Raw genomic sequence first — 22,607 nt, 5'->3', positions numbered from 1 at the left:
CTCTTTTGCAGTTTTCCCACGATCGGTGCAAACCCATATCGATCGCGGATATTCTCATTTCAGACGTGATCAAAACGTGTCACGCCACCAGTGCAATGCAACATTTTCGTCCCCATTTCCGCAAGACGCCGTTCATTGTCCTTTATAGTCAACACTCAAACTATAGAGAGTGACAGACGGACGACATTGCAGTAAATTTTAGATTTGGGACGTGCGCTGATACGTCGATCACAAAGAACACCAGTTGCGGAATATCACTTCATCGAGGTGGCATTAATGCTTGAAACATTTCATTACGCAGTTCTTTATTGGCTGGTAGCATTGACTCGAGATATTTAAATTGCTCAGTTCTTTCAATGGCAGTAATCTGCCCCTCCAGATATTTAAATCGCTGAGTTCTGGCAATGGTGGTAACCTGCCCAGAACTGAGGGATTTAAACATCTCGGGTCAATAAGCCAATGGAGAACTAGGTTATGCTCCTCACATAGGGAAACACAAAACCTTTTATACCTGCAGCGTCAAGCTTCCGGTTTCCCGACTTGTTTAAAATTTAAATAGATCTAATATCTATTATTTATTAGCTCATTCTTTCTTATGTACATATGATAAAACCACTAATCAGCACATGCATAGAAAAAAAGGTGGATTTAAATGGCAATAAGGAGCTATAGCACACTTTGTGGAATCCGTGTAGTAACGTTTCTGTTAGTAGCTCTGCTAATCTGTTTTTTATAACTACAGTTTCAAGAGATATAGAATGTTACATCAACTCTGCTGACGAGCTAACTGAAACCCGTCCAAGCCCAGTTTGGATTTCTGCACAGTTGAAGAGTGTTGATTAGATTATTGGATTAGAAACGTAGTGCAATTTTATAGTGATACGAACAAAATGAGCTTCAATACGGATGAACTAGAAGCGCCGGAGTGGGTTAATTCCAATTTTCTAAAGGAAGTTCTCGAATACAATGGCGACCTAAAAAATGTGACGGTGAGGAAATTAATTAGTTATGCTAAAGCGGGGTATTGCAGAAGTTACAGAAATGTAAAACTAATATTTCTTAATATCGTGACCCACGGAGCTATCGGGGAGTTAGCCATCTGGGATGACTACCATCAACCACGAGAGAAATCCTATCCAAAAAACCTGAGAAGCAACGAAAATAGAGCGTACAGTTCCGGCACCATCTAAGCGCTTTCTTGCCTCTGCACTAGGCATCCTCGGGAACATGGGTGCTGACGGGAGACTTCAGTTCAATTGCGCGAAGGTGCCGGCGGAGCTGTACCACTTTTTTCTTACCGCTTTACAGGCTTTTGTGGCAGTTCTTCCCTCTTAGTTGGCCGTAGATAGCCATGGTGAGCATGGTGATTTTGGCCATCCCCAACAGCTACGTACTATATGTTATAAGCGGCACCCATGATAGGGCCCTTAATTAGCTGGTACATATTCACCAAAAATGAACTTTTGATAAATAGCCTTCTCTGGTTCCAAACTTTGGTTTTGGTTTGTCGAATAGAGATGACATCGGTCTCTCAACCTGCTCTTCAACTTGCCAGGTAGGTAGGTAGGTAAATATCAGTGGCCGCTCCGAGGAGTCCAATTGGCGCTTTCCCTCAGGGATCGTCAACGATCCTTCATGGGTCGTTTACGATACGGGGAGTGGCGTCCCCGAGGTGCCCGAGCAAGTAGTTCTGACCCCCTAGCTGGCATAATACTTGCGTCCTAGGTAGTAGCCTCGAGAAAGTTTCTCGGTGAAGAGCGAACTGCTAATGACCGATACACGCCGGGTCACACTGGGAGTCCCCGGAGCCGTCGACAACTCCCTGTCGACATCGATGGGGTGATGTGAGCCTAGCTCTGCCAAGGTGGTAGTTGTGGCGTGTATCAGGAGCCAGCCCCTTCGGGACCCTGGTCGAGTAGTGTGCATTGAACCGGTGTTAGTAGACCGCGTTGCCCCGAGCGAGCGCTGATCCGTCCGTGAATTCCGGGATCAGCTAAGCGTAGGTCAGGCCTCAGGGAACTGGGGTAGGCGCTGTGTCCCCGAGGGTATACCCGTTCCTGACTATTGCGGCCCGCTCCGTTGCACACGATGCGCTGGTAAACAACTCAAATGGAGAAAAAAAACGAACAAAACGAGGAGATAGTGGAAATGGAGAGTGAGCTGGCTGCGTTTATTCGCAGCACGAAAATGCGCCGTTCGCCCCAGTGCCCAGCGAAGGACGCAATAAGGGCTGAAATACCCGACGAGACATCGAGACGCGCAGACGGAGAGAAAGACTCGGAAAGTGATGCGGCACCTGCAACACAGATAGGAACCCAGACCATACAGCACAGTGCTGTAATTGGGGAAAGAGGCACAGTGGAAACTGCCGAAACTAATAAAATGGTTTCGAATATAAGCCGAGTGGGAGGACTGTCGATTACTCTGGCGCAAGCGGAAGAGGAAAGACTTATTAAAAAATGCACGGCAGTTGTGAAGCACATGCGATCTTCGACGTTCCTTCAGTAAAACGTCGGTAAGGGGGTGAAAAACGGGCTAATGGAACTGGAAGAGCTCCTGGACAGGATTTCATACTATAGGCGAACATGGAAAGTAAGACAAAATCCGCAGGAAGTAGAAACAACCGCGCTTCCCGAGGGGAACACCACGAGTACCAAACGGATCGCTGACAGCCCATTGCAGAGCGAACTTGGTAAAAAACGAAAGGAGGAAGGGACATCTGAAGGAGACTTCACTCAGGTACTCTCCAGGGTCTTCTCAGCCCTGGAGAAGAAGAAGGCGAAGAGGATCAAAAGACAACAACACGTCGCGCCATCAGAAAAACCTCTGCCTAAAACTAAGGCGGACACGAAGGACGGAGTGCCAAAAGAAAAGGTGGGGAGACGAAGGAGGACTAGACCGCCAGCTTTGCTTATTAAGCGGACGGAAGGCAAGACTTTTGCGGAAGTTCTCAGCGAAATCCGTTACAAAATCAAACCCGAAGACAACGGAGCGGAGGTGTCTTCCATACGTAAAACGAAGGGTGGTGGAGTCTTAGTCGAACTAGGCCCGAAGACTATAAATAAAGTCACGTTCTGTGAAGCAGTCAAGGGGCTTCTAGGAGAAAAAGCTTTGGTTTCTAGCCTGAAACCCACGTGTGCTTTAGAAATACGAGACGTTGACTGTCTCACGGAAAAGAACGAGGTAGAAGAGGCCATCAAACGCGAATGCCCGGAGGTAACCAATATCCGGATTGGTATCACCTCCGCAAACTCACGAGGCCAAAAACTCGCTGTGGTGGAAGTTGCCGAGCAATACGCGAGGAAGCTTCTAATCAGCGGGAAAATAAGAATTGGTTGGGTAGTGTGTAGGATACGAATTCGGGCCGCCCCAACCAAATGTTACAGATGTTTGGATTATGGGCACACATCTGCAAACTGTCGGGGACCTGATAGAAGGGCAACATGCCGTAAATGCGGCCAGGCAGGCCATAAGCGAACAGCTGCAATGAAAAGGAAAGCTGCGTCCTATGCAGGGACCGTGACGCGACTGATGAGAGCATTGCGCACACTGCGGGATCAGGGCGGTGTCCAGTTTTCAGAGCAGAACTGGAAAGAGCTAGGATACGGTCAACATGATTCGCATCCTACAAATCAATATGCACCGGAGTGCAACCGCTTACGAGTTGCTAGCGCAGTTCGCTGCGGAGACCAAAGCTGATTTAGTACTCATCAGTGAGCAGTACCCAAACAAGGGCCCAGTTTCACCCTCCTGGGGGTTCTTGCCCAAGGCCGAGGGGACGGCTTTGTCTGGATTCGGTGTTCAGGGATAACGTTTTTTAGTGTCTATCTTACGCCGAATGAGACGATGCCGGACTTTCGTCGGAGGCTTGAGGCTTTGGAGGACGCTATCTTAAGCACGGATGGGCGGATCCTGGTCGGGGGTGACTTCAATGCTAGGGCACTTGAATGGGGCATGCCTCACACAGATTCCAGAGGGAAACGAATTCTGGAAATGGCGGCGAGAACAGGACTGGTAGCTCTAAACACCGGATCCACCCCAACGTTCCGGCGCCCGGGCTGTGAAGGAAGCATTCCAGACGTAATCTTCGCATCGGAATCACTGGTGTCGCTGGTGGACGGGTGGCGAGTTCTGGAAGACTTTTCGGCAAGTGACCACCAATACATTGCTTTCAAAGTGGTGGACACAAACTCTCGGTGTGCGCCAACCCAGCGATCTTTCTGTGTATGAAATGTCGCGAAAATGAACACCGGGAAGTTTGTCGAAACTCTGGGAACAGGTGGGGCGACGCTGAAGGGTACTCCTGGGGGTGGCGCTGCGGCTGACACTGTCGTAAATTCAGTTATGAACCTGATAACGACGGTCTGCGGAGCCTCCATGCCCAGGAAGACAGCGAGGCGCAGCAAACCTTCCATGTATTGGTAGACAGTGGAAATCGCAGAGCTCCGGAAGGAGTGTCACAGGCTCCGCCGCTTAATACAACGTCTAGGCGACCGGGGGGAGTCATGTACCATAATGATGGAGTACAAATCAGCAAAAAGGAGACTCCGCAGCGCAATAAACAAGAGCAAAGCTCGCTGATGGCAAGATCTGATCGACGAGGTGAATGGGGATCCGTGCGGACTTGGTTACAAACTTGTAACCCGAAAAATCAGGACTCTGCGGAAACCCTGTTCACTTAAGGCCGAACAGATGGACCGCATTGTGAGGGCACTCTTCCCTGCACACCCCGTATGGGATGGTGACGTCGGCGCGGAGAGCGCAGAGGACTGTCCACTTTTCTCTATAAAAGAATTGGAGCAGGCAGTCCTCTCTATGAAAAACAAGAAGGCGCCTGGACCCGATGGTATTCCAGCAGAGGTATACAAACTGGTATTCCAACACCGGCCAGACCTACTGCTCGGCGCATTCAACGTTTGCCTGAAAGAGGGCATTTTCCCTGCTCGTTGGAAAGTTGCGAGGCTTGCGCTGATCCCTAAAGGGAAAGGCGATCCCGAATTGCCGTCTTCATACCGCCCACTATGTATGCTTGATACTGCAGGGAAAGTGCTCGAAAAGCTCATCAGAAGTAGACTCGCTGAAGCGATACGCGCTGCCGGAGATTTGGCAGTTTGGTTTTAGGGCAAGGAGATCGACAATTGATGCTGTCATGCAGGTCGTGGACGCCGTTCGACGAGCAGAGGCACATAGCCGCCGAACTCAACGGGTGGTGCTCCTCGTAACACTTGACGTCAGAAACGCCTTCAATTCCGTAATATGGAAAGACATTCTAGACACACTAGACAATACCTTCAACGTGCCGAACTATCTCTTACGGATTTTGAGGGACTATCTGAGGAACCGCTCCCTGCTCTATGAAACACTAGAGTGTCAAAGGTGGATGGAGGTCACGTCGGGGTTAGCACAGGGATCCATCCTAGGGCCGGACCTCTGGAACGCTACCTATGACAGTCTGCTTAAACTCGACATGCCAGAAGAGTCGCGCCTGGTCGGCTACGCAGATGATGTCGCAGCGCTTGTTGCTGAACGCACTGTCGAACAGGCGCAAAGCAGACTCGGCATATTGATGCGACGGGTAAGCGGATGGATGACTACTCATGGTTTCAACCTTGCACTGGAAAAAACCGAAGTAGTCATCCTGACTAAAAAGAGAATTCCGACCCTGCGTCCCATATCGTTCGGCGAGTCGATAATCGAGTCAAAATCGGCGGTAAAGTACCTCGGGTTGACTCTTGACTCAAAGATTAGCTTTTCTGAGCAAATCCAAGCAGCAGCGAACAAGGCTGCGGCTGGAGTTTCGGCGTTAAGTAGCCTAATGGTAAACATTGAGGGTCCTACGTCTAGTAGGCGACGTCTTCTGATGAGTTCAACGCAGTCTGTCCTGCTCTACGGCGTAGAGGTATGGGCTGGCGCTCTTGACAAGGAGGTATATCGTAGACGCCTCGCGCAAGTACCTTCTTGCTGGTTGCTCGCGAAGAACGGCAACATACTCTAGACGAGTGGCAGCTCTCTTGGCAAAATGAAACTAGAGGCAGATGGACTGCGCGGCTCATCGGCAACTTTGGTGCGTGGCTGAATCGGAAGCATGGTGAGACTGACTATTTCCTTACCCAATTTTTAAGTGGGCATGGAAGTTTTCAGTCTTACCTGCACAAGATTGGAAAGGCGCGTTCTCCGGATTGTGTGTTTTGCAATGGAGTTGTGGACGATGCCCACCACACTTTTTTTTCTTGTGGAAGGTGGGATCGTCAGCAGCTCTATTTAAACACAGGGGATCTCTCTCCAGACAACATTGTGGAAGAGATGCTGAGGACTGTTGAGAGGTGGAACCGTGTTGCCCATTACGTTCGGGCTCTTCTCGTTGCTAAGAAGATAGAACTCGACCGGTGGAGGAGCTTGATGGCAGGGGGCTCCTTGAACTGACAGTTCCCTTCCTCCTCTCCCCTCCCGTTGATGAAGGGAATTCCCTGATTTGAAGGCTCCGCAAGGCGGGAGAGTTCGGGGGCTGGCCCGAAGTAATGTGACAAACGATTCCAGGCTAGCTCTCTGATGATGGGAAGGTGTTTAGTTGGTAGTCCGACGACGTACCGAATCGAGAGTCCAACACTGTGTGCGTAAACATGCATTCACCTACCCTACCCCAAAAAAAAAAAAAAAATCTTGTGTGTGTTGACACGCGTCTGACTCAAGAGCTCTCGCGATCGACTTTTGTCATAGCATGCCAAATCCTATACGGCACAGGAAATGAGCCTTTGCCACCTAGCGACTAAATAGGGCAACTACCACCCTTAACAATCACCAACGGGATACAGACTATTATACCAAGCGAGAGACTGCCAAGAGCCGAGCTCTGCCTAGCCCGTCAGTCAGCCCGCCCATTCCCCAATATGTCCTACGACCGTGAACCCAGAGGAGGGTAAATTTTAGCGTGTCGTCCAGACTATTCAGCGCGTTCCTACACCGCTACTGCGTACAAGGCCTTATTGGATGCTTGACTGTCGACCAGAAGTGTGTATCCGAAAAAAACTTCCGCTCCGAATCCGCAGACCATCTTTTAGGAATACTGTGTTATAGCCTTGCAACACGTCGTCGGTCCCCCACTCTACCCTAGTTGGAAAATCCACAACAAAGTTTCCTGTGAAGTTCGGCTTGCATGTAGTGTAGTCCATGGGGAATGACTAAAGTTCCCAAAATACTTTTTCTACGATCTTACTATAACCGTAAAGCATCGCTGTCCACCATCCGGACTAACGCATTTAATGTGGAAGTCTAGGGGGAGAGGTATAGGGGTACACTGAGAACGTCTGTCAGGCAGGACTGAAGACCTTCGGTAGCACGTGCTTGGATAGACTCCACGTACAATTTTAAGTTTCAGGTTGCACATCTTTGGAGCCAATGTTCTTTTGCGTCATTTCCATCCCACCTTGTACAGTATAGTTTCCTGCCCACACATTCTCTTGGTTGCCCTGGAGCTTAGATTACGCAAGGGGTTGCCTTCCAGGAGTCCCTCTTTCTCCTTTGTCAGGACGAGAACACCTTTGAAATATTGGAGAGGCAATGGAGACTATCCGTAATCGCTGCGTCTTGTACCCTATGGTGAGACGTTTCGAGCGGAACAGTTTTTTTAAGCTGAAATAGACTCTGTTCGCAGCCAACAACCGTGAGCGGGTTTCATCGTCATAGCTGTTATGTTTTCGACCCTAGATAGGAGAAATTATCAATGGTCTCAAAGTTTGGCGTCTCCTATCTTCATTGTTTTCGTTTGAACAGTGCGATTCGATGTTCTTCGTTCGTTGGTTTTAGGTGCTGACATTGCCATCATTCATTGATGTGCAACCGGAGATCTCGCGCCGCCTGCTCGATCTAGATGAAAGTAGACTGTACATCTCGGGATGTCAATATCGTCAGCGTAGGCCAGTAGTTGGGTGATCTTGAAAAGGATGGTGCCCCTCGCATTACGAATCACTTTCTCGAGGGCCAAGTTAAAGAGGACGCATGATAGGGCACCCCTTGACTTAGACCGTTGTTGATGTTGAATGGTCTCGAAAGTGACCTTGCTGCTTTTATGTGGCTTCGCACATTGGTCAGGGTCAGCCTAGTCTTAGTCTTACCAATTTCGTCGGGATACCGAATTCTCTCATCCCCGTGTACAGTTTTACCCTGACTGTGCTGTCATAGGCGGTTTTAAAATCGGTGAAAAGATGGTGAAACTGATAGCCATATTCCTGCAGTTTTTCCATTGCTTGTCACAAAGAGAAAATCTGATCTGTTTACGCTTCCTATATTGGCCAGGGTGACGTTTAGGCAGAAGAGCACCTTGAGTAGGATTCTTCCCCTTTCATTTGTTTCCCGGCTTTCCCACTTCATTGCCCAAGCGTTGAATTCGCTAACAATAGTTTTTGGGGTTGCGATCTTTGGCGTCTCTCACTAGTCTATCTAGCACGTTGCAATACTCTGGTATTGTCATACTTGGAGTGGCATAACAGATGTAAATGTAGAAATCATCGATCTTAACCTTCACAAAGTGAGTTCACAATGCTTACTGCAAGGTTCAATTACCTTAAGCCCACACCGCAACCTTTCCACTTATGTCTATTTCCCAAATGTCTTGATGAAGGCTTTTGTATTGTTTGCAGACAATAGCAACATCAATTTCTGTGCTAGCAGGTCCTAGACGGCTTGGCATTGATTTAGATTCAACTGGATTACTCTCATTTACATAGGGTACTAAAAGCGTTCCTGTAGGCTGGACATCTAGTCTTCTTCTTTTTCTTCAGCCTTTGTCCCGTTCACAAGCGGGGTCGGCTCGTCGTGATCGGCTTCGCCATTTGGCTCTATCGAATGCCTGATCTGGGTGCAATCTCGAGGCTTTCAAATCCCCATCCAGCGTATCAAGCCACCGTTGCTTAGGTCTGCCTTTTAGTCGTTTACCATCGACTTCGATGTTCAGACCAATCTTGGCAAGTGAATTCTCGTTTGCACGAATTGCGTGACCATACCATCGAAGACGCCTCTTTCGCAACTTTTCCACGATCGGTGCAACCCCGTAACGATCGCGGATATCCTGATTTCGGATGTGATCTAAACGTGTGACGCCACTAGTCCAACGTAGCATCTTCGTCTCCATTACCGCAAGACACCGTTCATTGTCTTTTATGGTTGGCCAACACTCAGAACCATAGAGAGCGACTGGACGGACGACATTGCGGTAAATTTTAGATTTGAGACGTTCGTTGATACGTCGATCACAAAGGACACCAGTTGTGGAACGCCACTTCATCCAGGTTGCGTTAATGCATGAAGCAATTTCTTAACGCAGCTCTCCATTGGCTGATAGCGTTGACCCGAGGTATTTAAATCGCTCAGTTCTGGGCAGATCACTGCCGCTGACAGTGATTGTGCCTGTTTCATGGGGATCGGTCGTCAAAAATTCAGTTTTGTTTAAATTCAATCTGAGACCGTGTTGCATGAGGCGATCATTCCATTTTTGAACAAGTTGCTCGAGATCATTTTTGCTATCAGATGCTAGGAAAACATCATCTGCATAAAGCAGTGTGTAGGGCGCTGGACGTTGGATATCCCGTGTGACGGTGTCCATAACAAGGACAAAGAGGAGTGGTGAGAGGGCACTTCCTTGATGAACTCCAACAGAGACATGAAGCGGTTTTGATACACCCGCCATACTTCGAACTTTACTTTTCGGATCGTAGTAGAGCAATTGAACCCAGCGCACGAGTTCTTCTGGCACGAAGTGTTGTCGTAAAGTATACCAGATGAGTTCGTGTGGTACACGGTCAAACGCTTTCTCTAGATCCAGAAAGGCAATGTAAAGAGGGCGATGCTTCTCACGGTGTTTTTCCATGAGTAACCGCGCAGCGTGTATTGCGTCAGTAGTTCCGCAGTTTTTGACAAACCCGGCTTGATTCACGGTTATTTCAACGATTTCGCGAATACGGTTGTAAGTAAGTAACCGGATCGGACGGTAATTTGAACATTCTGCTGGGCTACCTTTCTTTTTCCATATTGGAACAGTGGTACTTTCTTGCCAGTCAGATGGTGTTCTTCCTTCCTGGGTTCCTTCCTTCCTTCCTAACCGGGTTAAAGAATTCACTGAGCCACAGTGTTGGGTCCCAGCGATGTCGTCAGGTCCTGTTGCTTTCCCCGATTTTATTTGTTTTATTGCCTCCTCGACTTCAGTTGCGCTGACTGGTAGAACTGCTCCAAATGTCGGCAATGATAGTGGAAGTGGAGGATGAGCAAATTCTTCAGTTGAAATTTGCTTGAAGTATTCTCGCCATCTATCCGTTGCGGCTCGACGGTTGGTAAGCAAAGTACCGTTCTTGTCATTAACACAACAGAAGTGTTCGATATCCTGTGTGCGTTCATCACGGCTTTTAGCAAGTCGATACAGATCTCTCTCGCCATCCCGAGTGTCCAGTTTATCGTAAAGATTTTTGAAATGGTTCGTTCGGGTGACAGCGACCGCTTTCTTTGCTTCCCGGTTGGCATTCTTGTAAATTTGCCAATTAGCAGGCGTTTTATCGTCGAGAAATTTGTGGTAGAGGCGTTTCTTTTCATGGACCTTCATTTCAACATCATCATTCCAAAGCCAAGTATCTCGGTTGATGTACCGCTTACCCGGCTTGGTGACCCCGAGGGTTGCAGAGGCCGCTTTGTGGATCGTGTCTTTCATTTGGTTCCATGATTCTTCCACATTCGTAATGGTTTGCAATCGTATGAGTGAGACCGTTTCTTCTTTCTCCTCACCAAATCGCCACCATTTAATGCGCGGCGGGCCAGTGCGTTCCTCACGCTGTTTTATCGGTGGCTTAATTCGCAGGACGACAATCAACGGCCGATGTTGAGGTGCGATGGTCTCATAGGGAACGACTTTGCAATCAGTGACAGTGGTAAAATGTTGGCGTCTTATGAGAATATAGTCGATTTGTGTTTTATTGTTCCCACTATAAAATGTAGGAAGGTGAGACAATCGTTTGATGAACCATGTATTCATAAGTACAAGGTCATGGGTGTCCGCAAAATCGATTATACGCTCGCCACCTTCATTGCGCGCTCCGAACCCCTTTCCCCCATGGCACCTGTTACCGTCTGCCTTTTCACCCACATGACCATTAAGGTCGCCGGCAATGATTATGTAATCGTCAGCAGGCACGTGACAAGTCTTTTCATCCAGAAGTTGCCAGAAGGCATCTTTCTCCGCATCAGGTCGACCTGTTTGTGGTGCATACGCGGTGAAGAAGTGAATAGTGCGATCAGCTGATATAATGGTGAGCTTCATCAGCCGATCATCAAATCGTTCGACTTCTTTAATGGCATCACGGAAACCCTCTGAGATGGCCATGCCAACACCATATTGAGTGTGTGGGTTACCAAAATAGAGAAGTTTGTAGCCATTTTTACCGCGTTCGCGTTCAATGTCGCAGCTTTTGGCACCAGACCATCGGGTTTCTTGCAGAGCGCAGATGTCAATGCACCTTTTCCGAAGGGCTCTTGCGAGTTCCTCCGTCTTTCCAGTTAGGGTACCAACATTTAGCGTGCAGACACGTATTTGTTTTGTTCGTTGTGTGCGGACTAACTTGCTTACGTCCTGACGCCGTCCATGCGTCAAGAACCCTTGTCCATTTCTCGACAGGACCGGGGCCCGTCCTGTCGCGTCGACTGAGGTGGACGCCCTAGCATTTCTCCGAGGCTTGTGACTCAATCCGATCATCATGTTTGTAACGACATTCTATGCATTTTCTTGGTCGACCTGTCGCGGGGCCTGTCACCAAGAGAGATCAGGTAGGATTTAGCATAGTAGAATAACTCCAACTATACTCTATTTATCTCTTTCCCTGATCTCAGCATTTTATTTTTGTTTTACTGAGGATAGTACAGAGTACGTTGCCTCAAAGCCTCCTCCTTTACCTGGGCTTGGGACCAGCATACTATGTTAATAGCTGAACACCTGGTGCTACCCGTTATGTAATAACAATCGCAATCTTTCATTTTCCTGCATAGAAGAGAGTGTGGGTTTTTATTGCAGTCTTCCACCAAATGATTTTCCCTTCTACATCTTCGACATATTTTGGATCTATCGGTGGTGCCAATGCAACCCTTGGCCATATGTCCGAATCCGGGACATTTAAAACACTTATTTAGTGGAATTTGCTCGCGTAGTCTGCACACAACCCAACCGATGCGGATTTTACCCGCAGACAGCGCGTTTGTATGTGAAATGATAAACATGGTTAGGGTCCCTCTCTACGTCCCACCGTACGCTCTCCTTAAGCTCTTGATGTCCGTTTCCTGCACGGCCTCCAATTTCAATTGGTGTTTGAGCCCTGCACAAATTTTCTCTTTGGTAGTGATCTCTTCAAGATCTACACTCTATCGTAACCATTGGCCGACTTATGGGGATGGTCGCTGAGTGGAGCCTCGATGTTCCTTTGTAGATCATCGTGATCGTTCTTTCCCTTCGATAGCTCGAAAGCAATCCTCCTCCTTCAGCGTAAGATCTGCCTTAACCCTGCGTTTCTTGGCGGTCTCGTTTCGAAATCATTCTCCCTGCTTTACCCCGCTCTTTCCTTTATTTAACCAGAGTCCAACTTGCGTTTGGATCGCTTTGATGTTGGCTCCTTTTACCCGAGCATTAACCGATATTTTAGCGGAGAATCCTTTTAGCATTCTTAAATTCATCTCTCTACCTAGATAAAAAATTTAGAACCCGAATGTGTGTTTAACATGCGTTGACCCTCTAGAATGTTTGGTGAAAATTGTAAGTATCCCCTTGAATGCATGTCCCCAATCTGAAGTGCCCTACCGTAAAGCTGAAATTGGTTCAACTTATAAAACATTTTACCGCGCGATGGTTGAAGAGGTAGAGTGTCAGCCTCTCAAGCTCGCTGCTCTGACTTCGTATACCAGTCGTCATGAGCGTCTATGGTTGTCTTGTGTTTGTCTCGCTGTTGTGAGCTTATCACTTGCATAGCGTTAAGTGTGATGATAGTGAAACTGAAGCACAGTCTGACTGTGTGGATGCTCTATACTCCACTAAGGAGTGAACAGGAAACACTAATAAAAAGTTGAATTTTCATTTTCCAGATTAATGACTACCAAATCTCTCCAGCTACTACTATTGGCGATCATTTTGCCAGCATCATGTTTAGAGCAAATATCACATTTTCAACGCAAGGTCATCCAAGTAAGAAACGTTCGATAATCGTCAAAACATTGCCAGTGGTTGAAGGTTTTAAAAAGGATGTGTTGAGTAAAACCGAAGTAGATCTATTTGGTACCGAAATTTTTATGTATTCAAAAGTTTTGGGTCCATGTGCAAACATTTTGAAAAGTGCAGGCTACAATGACTTGCTGGCTGCAAAGTGAGTATCCTAAACATATACAGGTTTACCGCGATACTCAATAGTTCAGCCCTCCAGAATGATTTACCAGTCAACAGAACCACATAAGGTTATAGTGTTTGAAGATTTAAAAGAGCTCGGATACTTCATGTTTCCAAGGATAATTCCGAATGAAAGTGATGCTGCGCTAGTTTTCTCCAAACTGGGCCAATATCATGCAGCTACATTCATACTAGCCGCACAGGTAAATATTTTTCAAATTGGTATATAGGAGCTTGTTAGAAGGATATGTCCAACTTTCAGGGTCACAAAGGACTCAATCGAAAAGGAGGCATTTTCAATATAGGTGACATGGACAACATGAATTTCTTTCGGGACGGAATTAGTTACTTTAAAGAACTAGTGGAATCATTGCCCGGTCTTGAGGAAGCTTCGGAAAAACTACAAAAAATCTCTTTTCATAAAATCGCGAAAAAATGCAAGCAGACTGTCAATGCACCTGGCTCTTTCGATGTCCTCAATCATGGTGACTACCACATCAAAAACATGATGTTCAAAGACAAAAATGGAATGGATGTTTCCGAAGTTATTCTGGTAAAATTAAATCGAACAATAACTGGACGAATTTCAAGATTGACTAAAATTTAGGTTGATTTCCAATTATGCCACTGGGGTTCACCCGCCTTTGATCTTGCCTATATATCAGCCGTTTTACCATCAGCGATACGCGCACGAAGTTATAGACATTATTTCGACACATTCATTGATGTCCTGGAGAAATCTGATTACAAGGGATCATTACCTGCGTTCGACCAACTACAAAACGATTTGAAATCTCATCGACCTTTGGGTAAGTCTAATCATTCTGATGGCGGTACTATGACCGGCGGTGAGTTCACCGACAACCCGTCAATATTAGGGGAGACCGGCGATAGTTGGCACTCAGCTTCTCAATTTTACCACGACGGCTCGGCAGAAGGAAACTTTAGCCACAAAGAAGAAAGGACTATAAGCTTGTCTGTCAGAACCCTTTCATCCACCTGTACCCGGAAAAACGGAAGAAAGGGAAGCTAGTAAAGAGCTCGCAACTGGTCTAACGCCGGTATGTGCAGACCGGACACCGTGAACCTAGGAAAACGGATTGGACAAAGTGTAATGAACTTCTTGGTGACAAAGTTTAGCCCCCTAGGCGACTAAGAACTCTTTTGGTGATAGAAGATCAATTGAAAACTCTGAATGGCACACTATTAGAGCGCTTTGAAGAGGCTTCACATATTTCCCGAGACCATCGTAGACCATCGAGAACTGCAGAGACTTAGGAAATCAACCAGACGTCTTCTAAATCGTGCTTGCAAAAACAATAAAGATGAAGACCGGCTAAAGTTCCAGAACTCCCAGCGTGAATCTAAGAGGCTCGAAAAAAGTTCGAAACGAGACTCTTTTAGAGCATACTGTAAGGAACTGGAAGGTGAAAAGGAGACTTTCAGGCTGTGCAGTGCCCTTAATAAGCATGAGTCGGCAAAGTTGGACTCTATTAGAAAACTGGATGATACTTGCGCAAACTCCAGGGTTGAGTTTATACTGACTCTCTTGGGAATACACCACCCAGGATAACAGGTCTCAGAAGTGGGAAGAAGTGAATTGGCAGTTTCTGCAAACCCCTGAACACGAACGGTGTTGCAAGCGGAATTGGGACACTGCGAGAGCGGTGGTTACCAATGAAAAGGCGAGAGTTGCTATACTATAACTTGAACACTTCAAAGCACCTGGTATGGATGGCATCTACCCAGCGATGCTGAAGGAAGATATGGAGAACTTAGAGCAACTTCTGAGAAATATTTTTCAGAGATGTCTTGCTCTGGGCTACATGCCTTTCTCTTGCCAGAAGGGGTAAGTAGTCTTCATACCAAAGCCTGCGAAACATGACTATTCAAATCCAAAGAACTTCAGGCAAATCCTGAATCAGTCTATCATCATTTTCGCTGAAATGTCTAGAGAGACTGGTTGGGCGTCACGTTCAGCGAGAAAGCGCTAAGGTCACACCCACTAAACGAAAACCAACATGCTTACCAATGTGGAAAGTCCTGTGAATCTGCGCTTCATTCTTTGGTTTCAAAGATAGAGGATGTAGCTCTGAAGGGGGAGTACTCAATGGGGGTGTTCGTGGATATTGAAGGGGTTTTTGACTGTGCGCTCCAAAAGCTCTGTGATGACGCCAGAAAGCATTGTGTTGACGAAACTCTAATAAAGTAGATCTAGGCTATGGTAATGCAGAGATTGCGGTATGGGTGTTGATCGCTACCTAACAACGGAAGCGACAAAAGGCTGCCCTCAAGGAGGTGTGCTATCGCCACTTCCGTGGAGTATTCTGATCAACTCACTAGTATGCGAACTGCAAAATCTACCAATACACGTTCAAGCTTATTCGGATGACGTGGCTGTGCTGGATGTTGATCAAGATCTCGGGATGATGTGTAGAAATACACACGAGCCGTTGGCACGATTGACAGTTGGTGTTTCAGGCATCGACATTCTGTAAAGCCAAATAAAACCACAATGGTATTATTTACAAAAATAAGGGAACTGAATAGTGTTTGCCTTCCAGAAATTCAGGACACAACCCTTCAACTCTCCGAAGAAGTGAAATATCTGGGAGTTATTCTATACAAGAAGCTTCTTTGGAACAAACATGTAGAGATAAAGATGAAACGAGCTCTCACAGCCTTTTGTCCTTTGTCTCGACATAGGGACTTACGCCTCAGGTAGTAAAGTGGATATATGTTGCTATCATTAGGCATCCGTAGTGTGGTTGGTTAAGGCGAAACAAAAGAATTGTCGCTGTAAACTAGCCACACTGCAAAGAACTGTGTATCTGGATATCAAGTTTTGAATCGGAACACAGCCGCCCCACTTTCTGACATCGTTCCAGTCGCCAACGAAGTTCCGCTTCCCGCTACCGCCATATATCCTGGCACTTCAACCATCCATACCAGTGGCCCCAAGTTAAAGGTGGCGTCCCCACCTAAACAGCTCTTCATCTCCAGGCTAGCGTTCACAACGTCTACGGACGATGTTCTGGAGTATATAAGGAGCAAAGTTGGTTTACTTTCTCCTCTGTCCTGCATTAAACTCACAAAAGATGACAACACGACCGGGTCATTGCATCTTTCAAGGTTACTTACCCACACGAAGTTGATGTCCTCGGCAACCCTTCTTTCTGGCCTGAAGGTGTATTCATAAAGCCGTATAAGCCCCCCAATTCGCGGGTAAATTTCAGGGCAACCCGCCTGCCTCGCCGAGCTATATAACTGGATCCATGTTCACTGTCCGTATGTTTTATCAGAACGTCAGGGGTTTAAGAACCAAGCTGGGGGCCTTCAATTTATCCGCGCTGGCTCAGCAACACCATGCCATCTGTATCTCCGAAACCTGGCTAGACGATGCCATATTATACTCCGAGCTCCCCGAAGGGTACTCCACTTTCCGTTGTGACAGGGACCGGGATGCTTCTCGTAAGTCCACTGGCGGTGGAGTCCTAATTGCTATAAAAGATTCACTCCCCGCTGAACTCGTCTTCTCCTCCTCGGGCTTTCCTTTTGATTGTGTTGCTCTTCGTGTCTCCCCGCCCAACTTCCTCCCGTTCATTGTTTCTTGTGTTTATGTCCCCTGTGCTAGCCCTTCTCACCTGTATGAAGAATTGTTTGACAGTTTGTCTGAACTCCTTACCGTCAGATTCCCTTCCCTCCCTTTCTTCCTTTGTGGAGATTTCAACCTCCCCATGCTCAACTGGCCTAATCATCCTAGTCTTCCAATTCCTTCCAACAACCTCTCCTATTCTTCCCTCCCACTTTCTTCCTTTATGTATACTTGCTCTGCCCTGAATTTCAACACCACCAAAAACTCCTTGGGCCGCACTCTCGATCTTTTCCTTTCCAACCTCCCCGAGCGCCACCTCTCTTTATTTCCTGGCACATCCCCGTATGTAAAAACCGACGCCCACCATCCCGCGGTTGAATTTGAAGCGGAGCTCCCTCGTTCAAAACCCAAAACCAAGCGTAAACCCACTAAGTTCAACTTCCGCAAAGCCAATTTTGACGGTCTGAACTCAGCTTTAGCGTCTTTCAACTGGGTTCATATATTAAGTAATTCATCGTGTGATCAAGCTCTTAACACCTTCTACAATATCCTCACTGATCTCCTCTCCTGTTATGTCCCTTCTTCCCCTCCCTGCCTACGTTCTTTCCCAACTTGGTTCACAACGGAACTTCATATTAACATGCGCTTGAAACATACACTGAGGAAGAAGTTTCAGGCTTCTAAAAATGACGCCGACCTTGCTCACTTTAAAGCTATACGATCTACTGTGAAGTCAATGGTCAGAAAGGCGCGTAAAAGGTACCTATTGAGCGTCGAAGCCGCCCTTGCCCGCGGTAACTTAAAACTCTTTTGGTCTCACGCTCGCAACTCTCGTAACCCAACTCATTCTGTCCCTTCTTCTATCAGCTTCGCTGACTCCACTGCCAACTCCCCACAACAATCCTGCGACCTTCTCTGCACCTACTTCTCATCAGTGTTTTCTCCCTCGAGCCATTCACTCTCTACACCTTTCATAACCACAGACTCCTCCGAATCACTAGCCATTCCTCTCCTTACGCCTTCCTTGGTTGAGTTCCTGATTGGAAACCTTGACCCCAATGTCGGACCTGGCCCCGATGGGCTTCCTAATCTCTTCCTCCTTAACTGTAGAAAACACATTTCCCTCCCCCTGTGTATAATCTACAACAAAAGTCTAGACGAATGCTACTTTCCCCGTCTCTGGGAAGAGGCCCTTATCATTCCTATCCTCAAGAGCGGAGACCCTTCCCTTGCTGTGAACTACCGCCCCATTTCACTTCTCTCCTCTTGCTCCAAAATCCTAGAAAGATACGTCAACGACTGGTTGACCGCGCACTTCGGTCACCTCATTGTCAAAGAGCAGCATGGTTTCGTGAAACATAGATCAACGGCTTCAAATCTTCTGGTCTTTACCAACTTTGTTGCTAAACGCTTGAATTTACGACAGGAGGTACATGCTGTTTACACTGATTTCTCCAAAGCCTTTGACACCGTTGACCATAACATTCTCCTCTCTAAACTTTCTTCGCTAGAGTTCCCTCCCTCAGTCATCTCCTGGCTTTCCTCCTATCTCTCATACCGTTCCTGCAAAGTTTCTTTTCATGGTCACTCATCTCGTTCCTTCTCTCCTTCCTCTGGTGTTCCCCAAGGCTCTATACTTCGCCCCCTACTCTTCCTGTTTTTTATCAATGACCTCGCCTCCATCCTCACCTGTCCGTATTTGCTTTACGCAGACGACCTTAAATTGTTTGCCTCTGTTTCGTCTCTATCGGACTGTGCTCTCTTACAATCCAACCTTGATAATTTAGCCCGTTGGTGTTCGGTCAACAAGCTAACACTGAATATCAACAAATGCCACTGGATGCGCTATTCCCTGAAACCCTCCCCATCATCCTTTTCCTATTCTCTCAGTGGTCAACCCCTTTCACTATTGACCTCCTTCAAAGACCTGGGTGTAACATTCGACGATAAACTTCGTTTCAATTCCCACTTCGTTGACATCATCAATAGAGCTTCCAAAATGTCTGGTTTTATCCTACGTTCCTCCTCCGACTTTACCTCAATCCAGCCCTCCTTAACACTCTTCAATTCCCTTGTCGAAAACATCCTTGAATACTGCTCTGTAGTCTGGTCCCCCTACCGCATCCGTGACGGCCGCGCTCTTGAAGCTGTACAACGCAAATTCACCCGGACCCTCTTTTACAAAAAGAACCTTCCACGGGTTGATTATCCGTCACGACTCCGCACCCTCAATCTCCCCTCCCTACAGCAACGCCGTATTTTCCTTGATATGTGTACTCTTTTCAAACTCTGCAATGGTCTGATGGACTGCTCCGCCAACTCGGATATTACTCTCCGTATCGCCTCGTCTCATGACACACGTAATGCGGACATTTTTGATGTGCCCTTCGCCGAGCTCGAGATTTACTTTCACTCTCCGATCCCGAGGTTTTGCCGGTCCTACAATGCCCTACAGCTTGGTTCATTTGACTCTATGTCCCTCTCTAGCTTTAAGCGCAAAATATGCCATTTGCTTGCTCCTCCCTCTGAGGACAATATGTAATAAGAAATTTGCTTTCTGTGTATTGTCCTCATTAAATAAATAAATAAATAAATAAATCATGAGCACCACATCCGGCGCAACTCTGAATGCATTACATAATTTGCAACCCTTGTTGTTTATGCAGAGCACTACAATGAGAACAGCTTATAGTATTAATTCGATTAGACCTATGGGAAAACAATGGACGTTGGGGGCACAGAACACTGGAAGAGTCATTGGGAGAACTTATATTGGATATACTGACGTCTTCTACACCAATGGCACAAAAAAAGAAAATGGTTCTGGAGCAGGAGTCTACCTCTCGAATAAAAACGAAAAGTGGACTTTTCTTTTGGGACAATACACAACGGTCTTTCAGGCTGAAGTATATACGATCTTATGGGTGGCAACCTCTATGATTGACGAGTGGTTGAAAGGCAGGCACATCGCAATCTTTAGCGATAGCAAGCTGCCTTGAGGGCGCTGAGTAGTACTTTGATCACTTCAAGAATGTAGAAATCCACTGGACCCTGTTTCTAGATTCAATACGGTGAAACTAATCCGGATACCCGGTTATCATGGTGTATAAAATCTCGAATGCCTTAGCAAAAGAAGCTTCAACTTCCCCCATGCCCGGACCGGAACCACCAATTGAAAAATCTGAAATTTTCCTGGCACCTAGGCCCCACAACCTATATACCATTTTGAAGCTCAGACCCTCTACCAATAGTAGTGATCACAAATTAAGCTCCTTTTTGCGAAATTCTCAATATTAACGGAGATATAAGCGTTTAAAGTTTTTTCCCAGATTCCTCGAAAAACCTGAAATTTTCCTGGCACCTAGGCCCCACAACCTATATACCATTTTGAAGTTCAGACCCTCTACCAATAGTAGTGATCACAAATTAAGCTCCTTTTTGCGAAATTCTCAATATTAACGGAGATATAAGCGTTTAAAGTTTTTTCCCAGATTCCTCGAAAAACCTGAAATTTTCCTGGCACCTAGGCCCCACAACCTATATACCATTTTGAAGCTCAGACCCTCTACCAATAGTAGTGATCACAAATTAAGCCCCTTTTTGCGAAATTCTCAATATTAACGGAGATATAAGCGTTTAAAGTTTTTTCCCAGATTCCTCGAAAAACCTGAAATTTTCCTGGCACCTAGGCCCCACAACCTATATACCATTTTGAAGCTCAGACCCTCTACCAATAGTAGTGATCACAAATTAAGCTCCTTTTTGCGAAATTCTCAATATTAACGGAGATATAAGCGTTTAAAGTTTTTCCCAAGATTCCTCGAAAAACCTGAAATTTTCCTGGCACCTAGGCCCCACAACCTATATACCATTTTGAAGCTCAGACCCTCTACCAATAGTAGTGATCACAAATTAAGCTCCTTTTTGCGAAATTCTCAATATTAACGGAGATATAAGCGTTTAAAGTTTTTCCCCAGATTCCTCGAAAAACCTGAAATTTTCCTGCACCTAGGCCCCACAACCTATATACCATTTTGAAGCTCAGACCCTCTACCAATAGTAGTGATCACAAATTAAGCTCCTTTTTGCGAAGTTCTCAATATTAACGGAGATATAAGCGTTTAAAGTTTTTTCCCAGATTCCTCGAAAAACCTGAAATTTTCCTGGCACCTAGGCCCCACAACCTATATACCATTTTGAAGCTCAGACCCTCTACCAATAGTAGTGATCACAAATTAAGCTCCTTTTTGCGAAATTCTCAATATTAACGGAGATATAAGCGTTTAAAGTTTTTTCCCAGATTCCTCGAAAAACCTGAAATTGTCCTGGCACCTAGGCCCCACAACCTATATACCATTTTGAAGCTCAGACCCTCTACCAATAGTAGTGATCACAAATTAAGCTCCTTTTTGCGAAATTCTCAATATTAACGGAGATATAAGCGTTTAAAGTTTTTTCCCAGATTCCTCGAAAAACCTGAAATTTTCCTGGCACCTAGGCCCCACAACCTATATACCATTTTGAAGCTCAGACCCTCTACCAATAGTAGTGATCACAAATTAAGCTCCTTTTTGCGAAATTCTCAATATTAACGGAGATATAAGCGTTTAAAGTTTTTTCCCAGATTCCTCGAAAAACCTGAAATTTTCCTGCACCTAGGCCCCACAACCTATATACCATTTTGAAGCTCAGACCCTCTACCAATAGTAGTGATCACAAATTAAGCTCCTTTTTGCGAAGTTCTCAATATTAACGGAGATATAAGCGTTTAAAGTTTTTTCCCAGATTCCTCGAAAAACCTGAAATTTTCCTGGCACCTAGGCCCCACAAACTATATACCATTTTGAAGCTCAGACCCTCTACCAATAGTAGTGATCACAAATTAAGCTCCTTTTTGCGAAATTCTCAATATTAACGGAGATATAAGCGTTTAAAGTTTTTTCCCAGATTCCTCGAAAAACCTGAAATTTTCCTGGCACCTAGGCCCCACAACCTATATACCATTTTGAAGCTCAGACCCTCTACCAATAGTAGTGATCACAAATTAAGCTCCTTTTTGCGAAATTCTCAATATTAACGGAGATATAAGCGTTTAAAGTTTTTTCCCAGATTCCTCGAAAAACCTGAAATTTTCCTGGCACCTAGGCCCCACAACCTATATACCATTTTGAAGCTCAGACCCTCTACCAATAGTAGTGATCACAAATTAAGCCCCTTTTTGCGAAATTCTCAATATTAACGGAGATATAAGCGTTTAAAGTTTTTTCCCAGATTCCTCGAAAAACCTGAAATTTTCCTGGCACCTAGGCCCCACAACCTATATACCATTTTGAAGCTCAGACCCTCTACCAATAGTAGTGATCACAAATTAAGCTCCTTTTTGCGAAATTCTCAATATTAACGGAGATATAAGCGTTTAAAGTTTTTCCCAAGATTCCTCGAAAAACCTGAAATTTTCCTGGCACCTAGGCCCCACAACCTATATACCATTTTGAAGCTCAGACCCTCTACCAATAGTAGTGATCACAAATTAAGCTCCTTTTTGCGAAATTCTCAATATTAACGGAGATATAAGCGTTTAAAGTTTTTCCCCAGATTCCTCGAAAAACC

At 46.1% G+C, this 22,607-nt stretch overlaps 1 protein-coding gene across 1 annotated transcript in view; it reads left to right on the top strand.

Moving 5' to 3' along the window:
• Window positions 1-690: 690 nt before the first annotated feature.
• The window catches only part of LOC119659593, a 54,695-nt gene continuing 32,778 nt past the window's right edge, over window positions 691-22,607 (top strand). Inside the window, exons 1-5 of the mRNA XM_038067754.1 lie at window positions 691-989; window positions 13,105-13,382; window positions 13,440-13,605; window positions 13,665-13,955; window positions 14,010-14,211. Coding sequence (XP_037923682.1) covers window positions 891-989; window positions 13,105-13,382; window positions 13,440-13,605; window positions 13,665-13,955; window positions 14,010-14,211 — 1,036 coding nt within the window. The 5' untranslated portion in view covers window positions 691-890. The remainder of the gene's footprint in view (window positions 990-13,104; window positions 13,383-13,439; window positions 13,606-13,664; window positions 13,956-14,009; window positions 14,212-22,607) is intronic.

This window comes from Hermetia illucens, chromosome 6 (assembly GCF_905115235.1).
Source record: "Hermetia illucens chromosome 6, iHerIll2.2.curated.20191125, whole genome shotgun sequence".
Lineage (NCBI taxonomy): Eukaryota > Metazoa > Arthropoda > Insecta > Diptera > Stratiomyidae > Hermetia > Hermetia illucens.
Note: the sequence above shows the minus strand (reverse complement) of the source record. Positions and strands in the feature narration are given on the sequence as shown.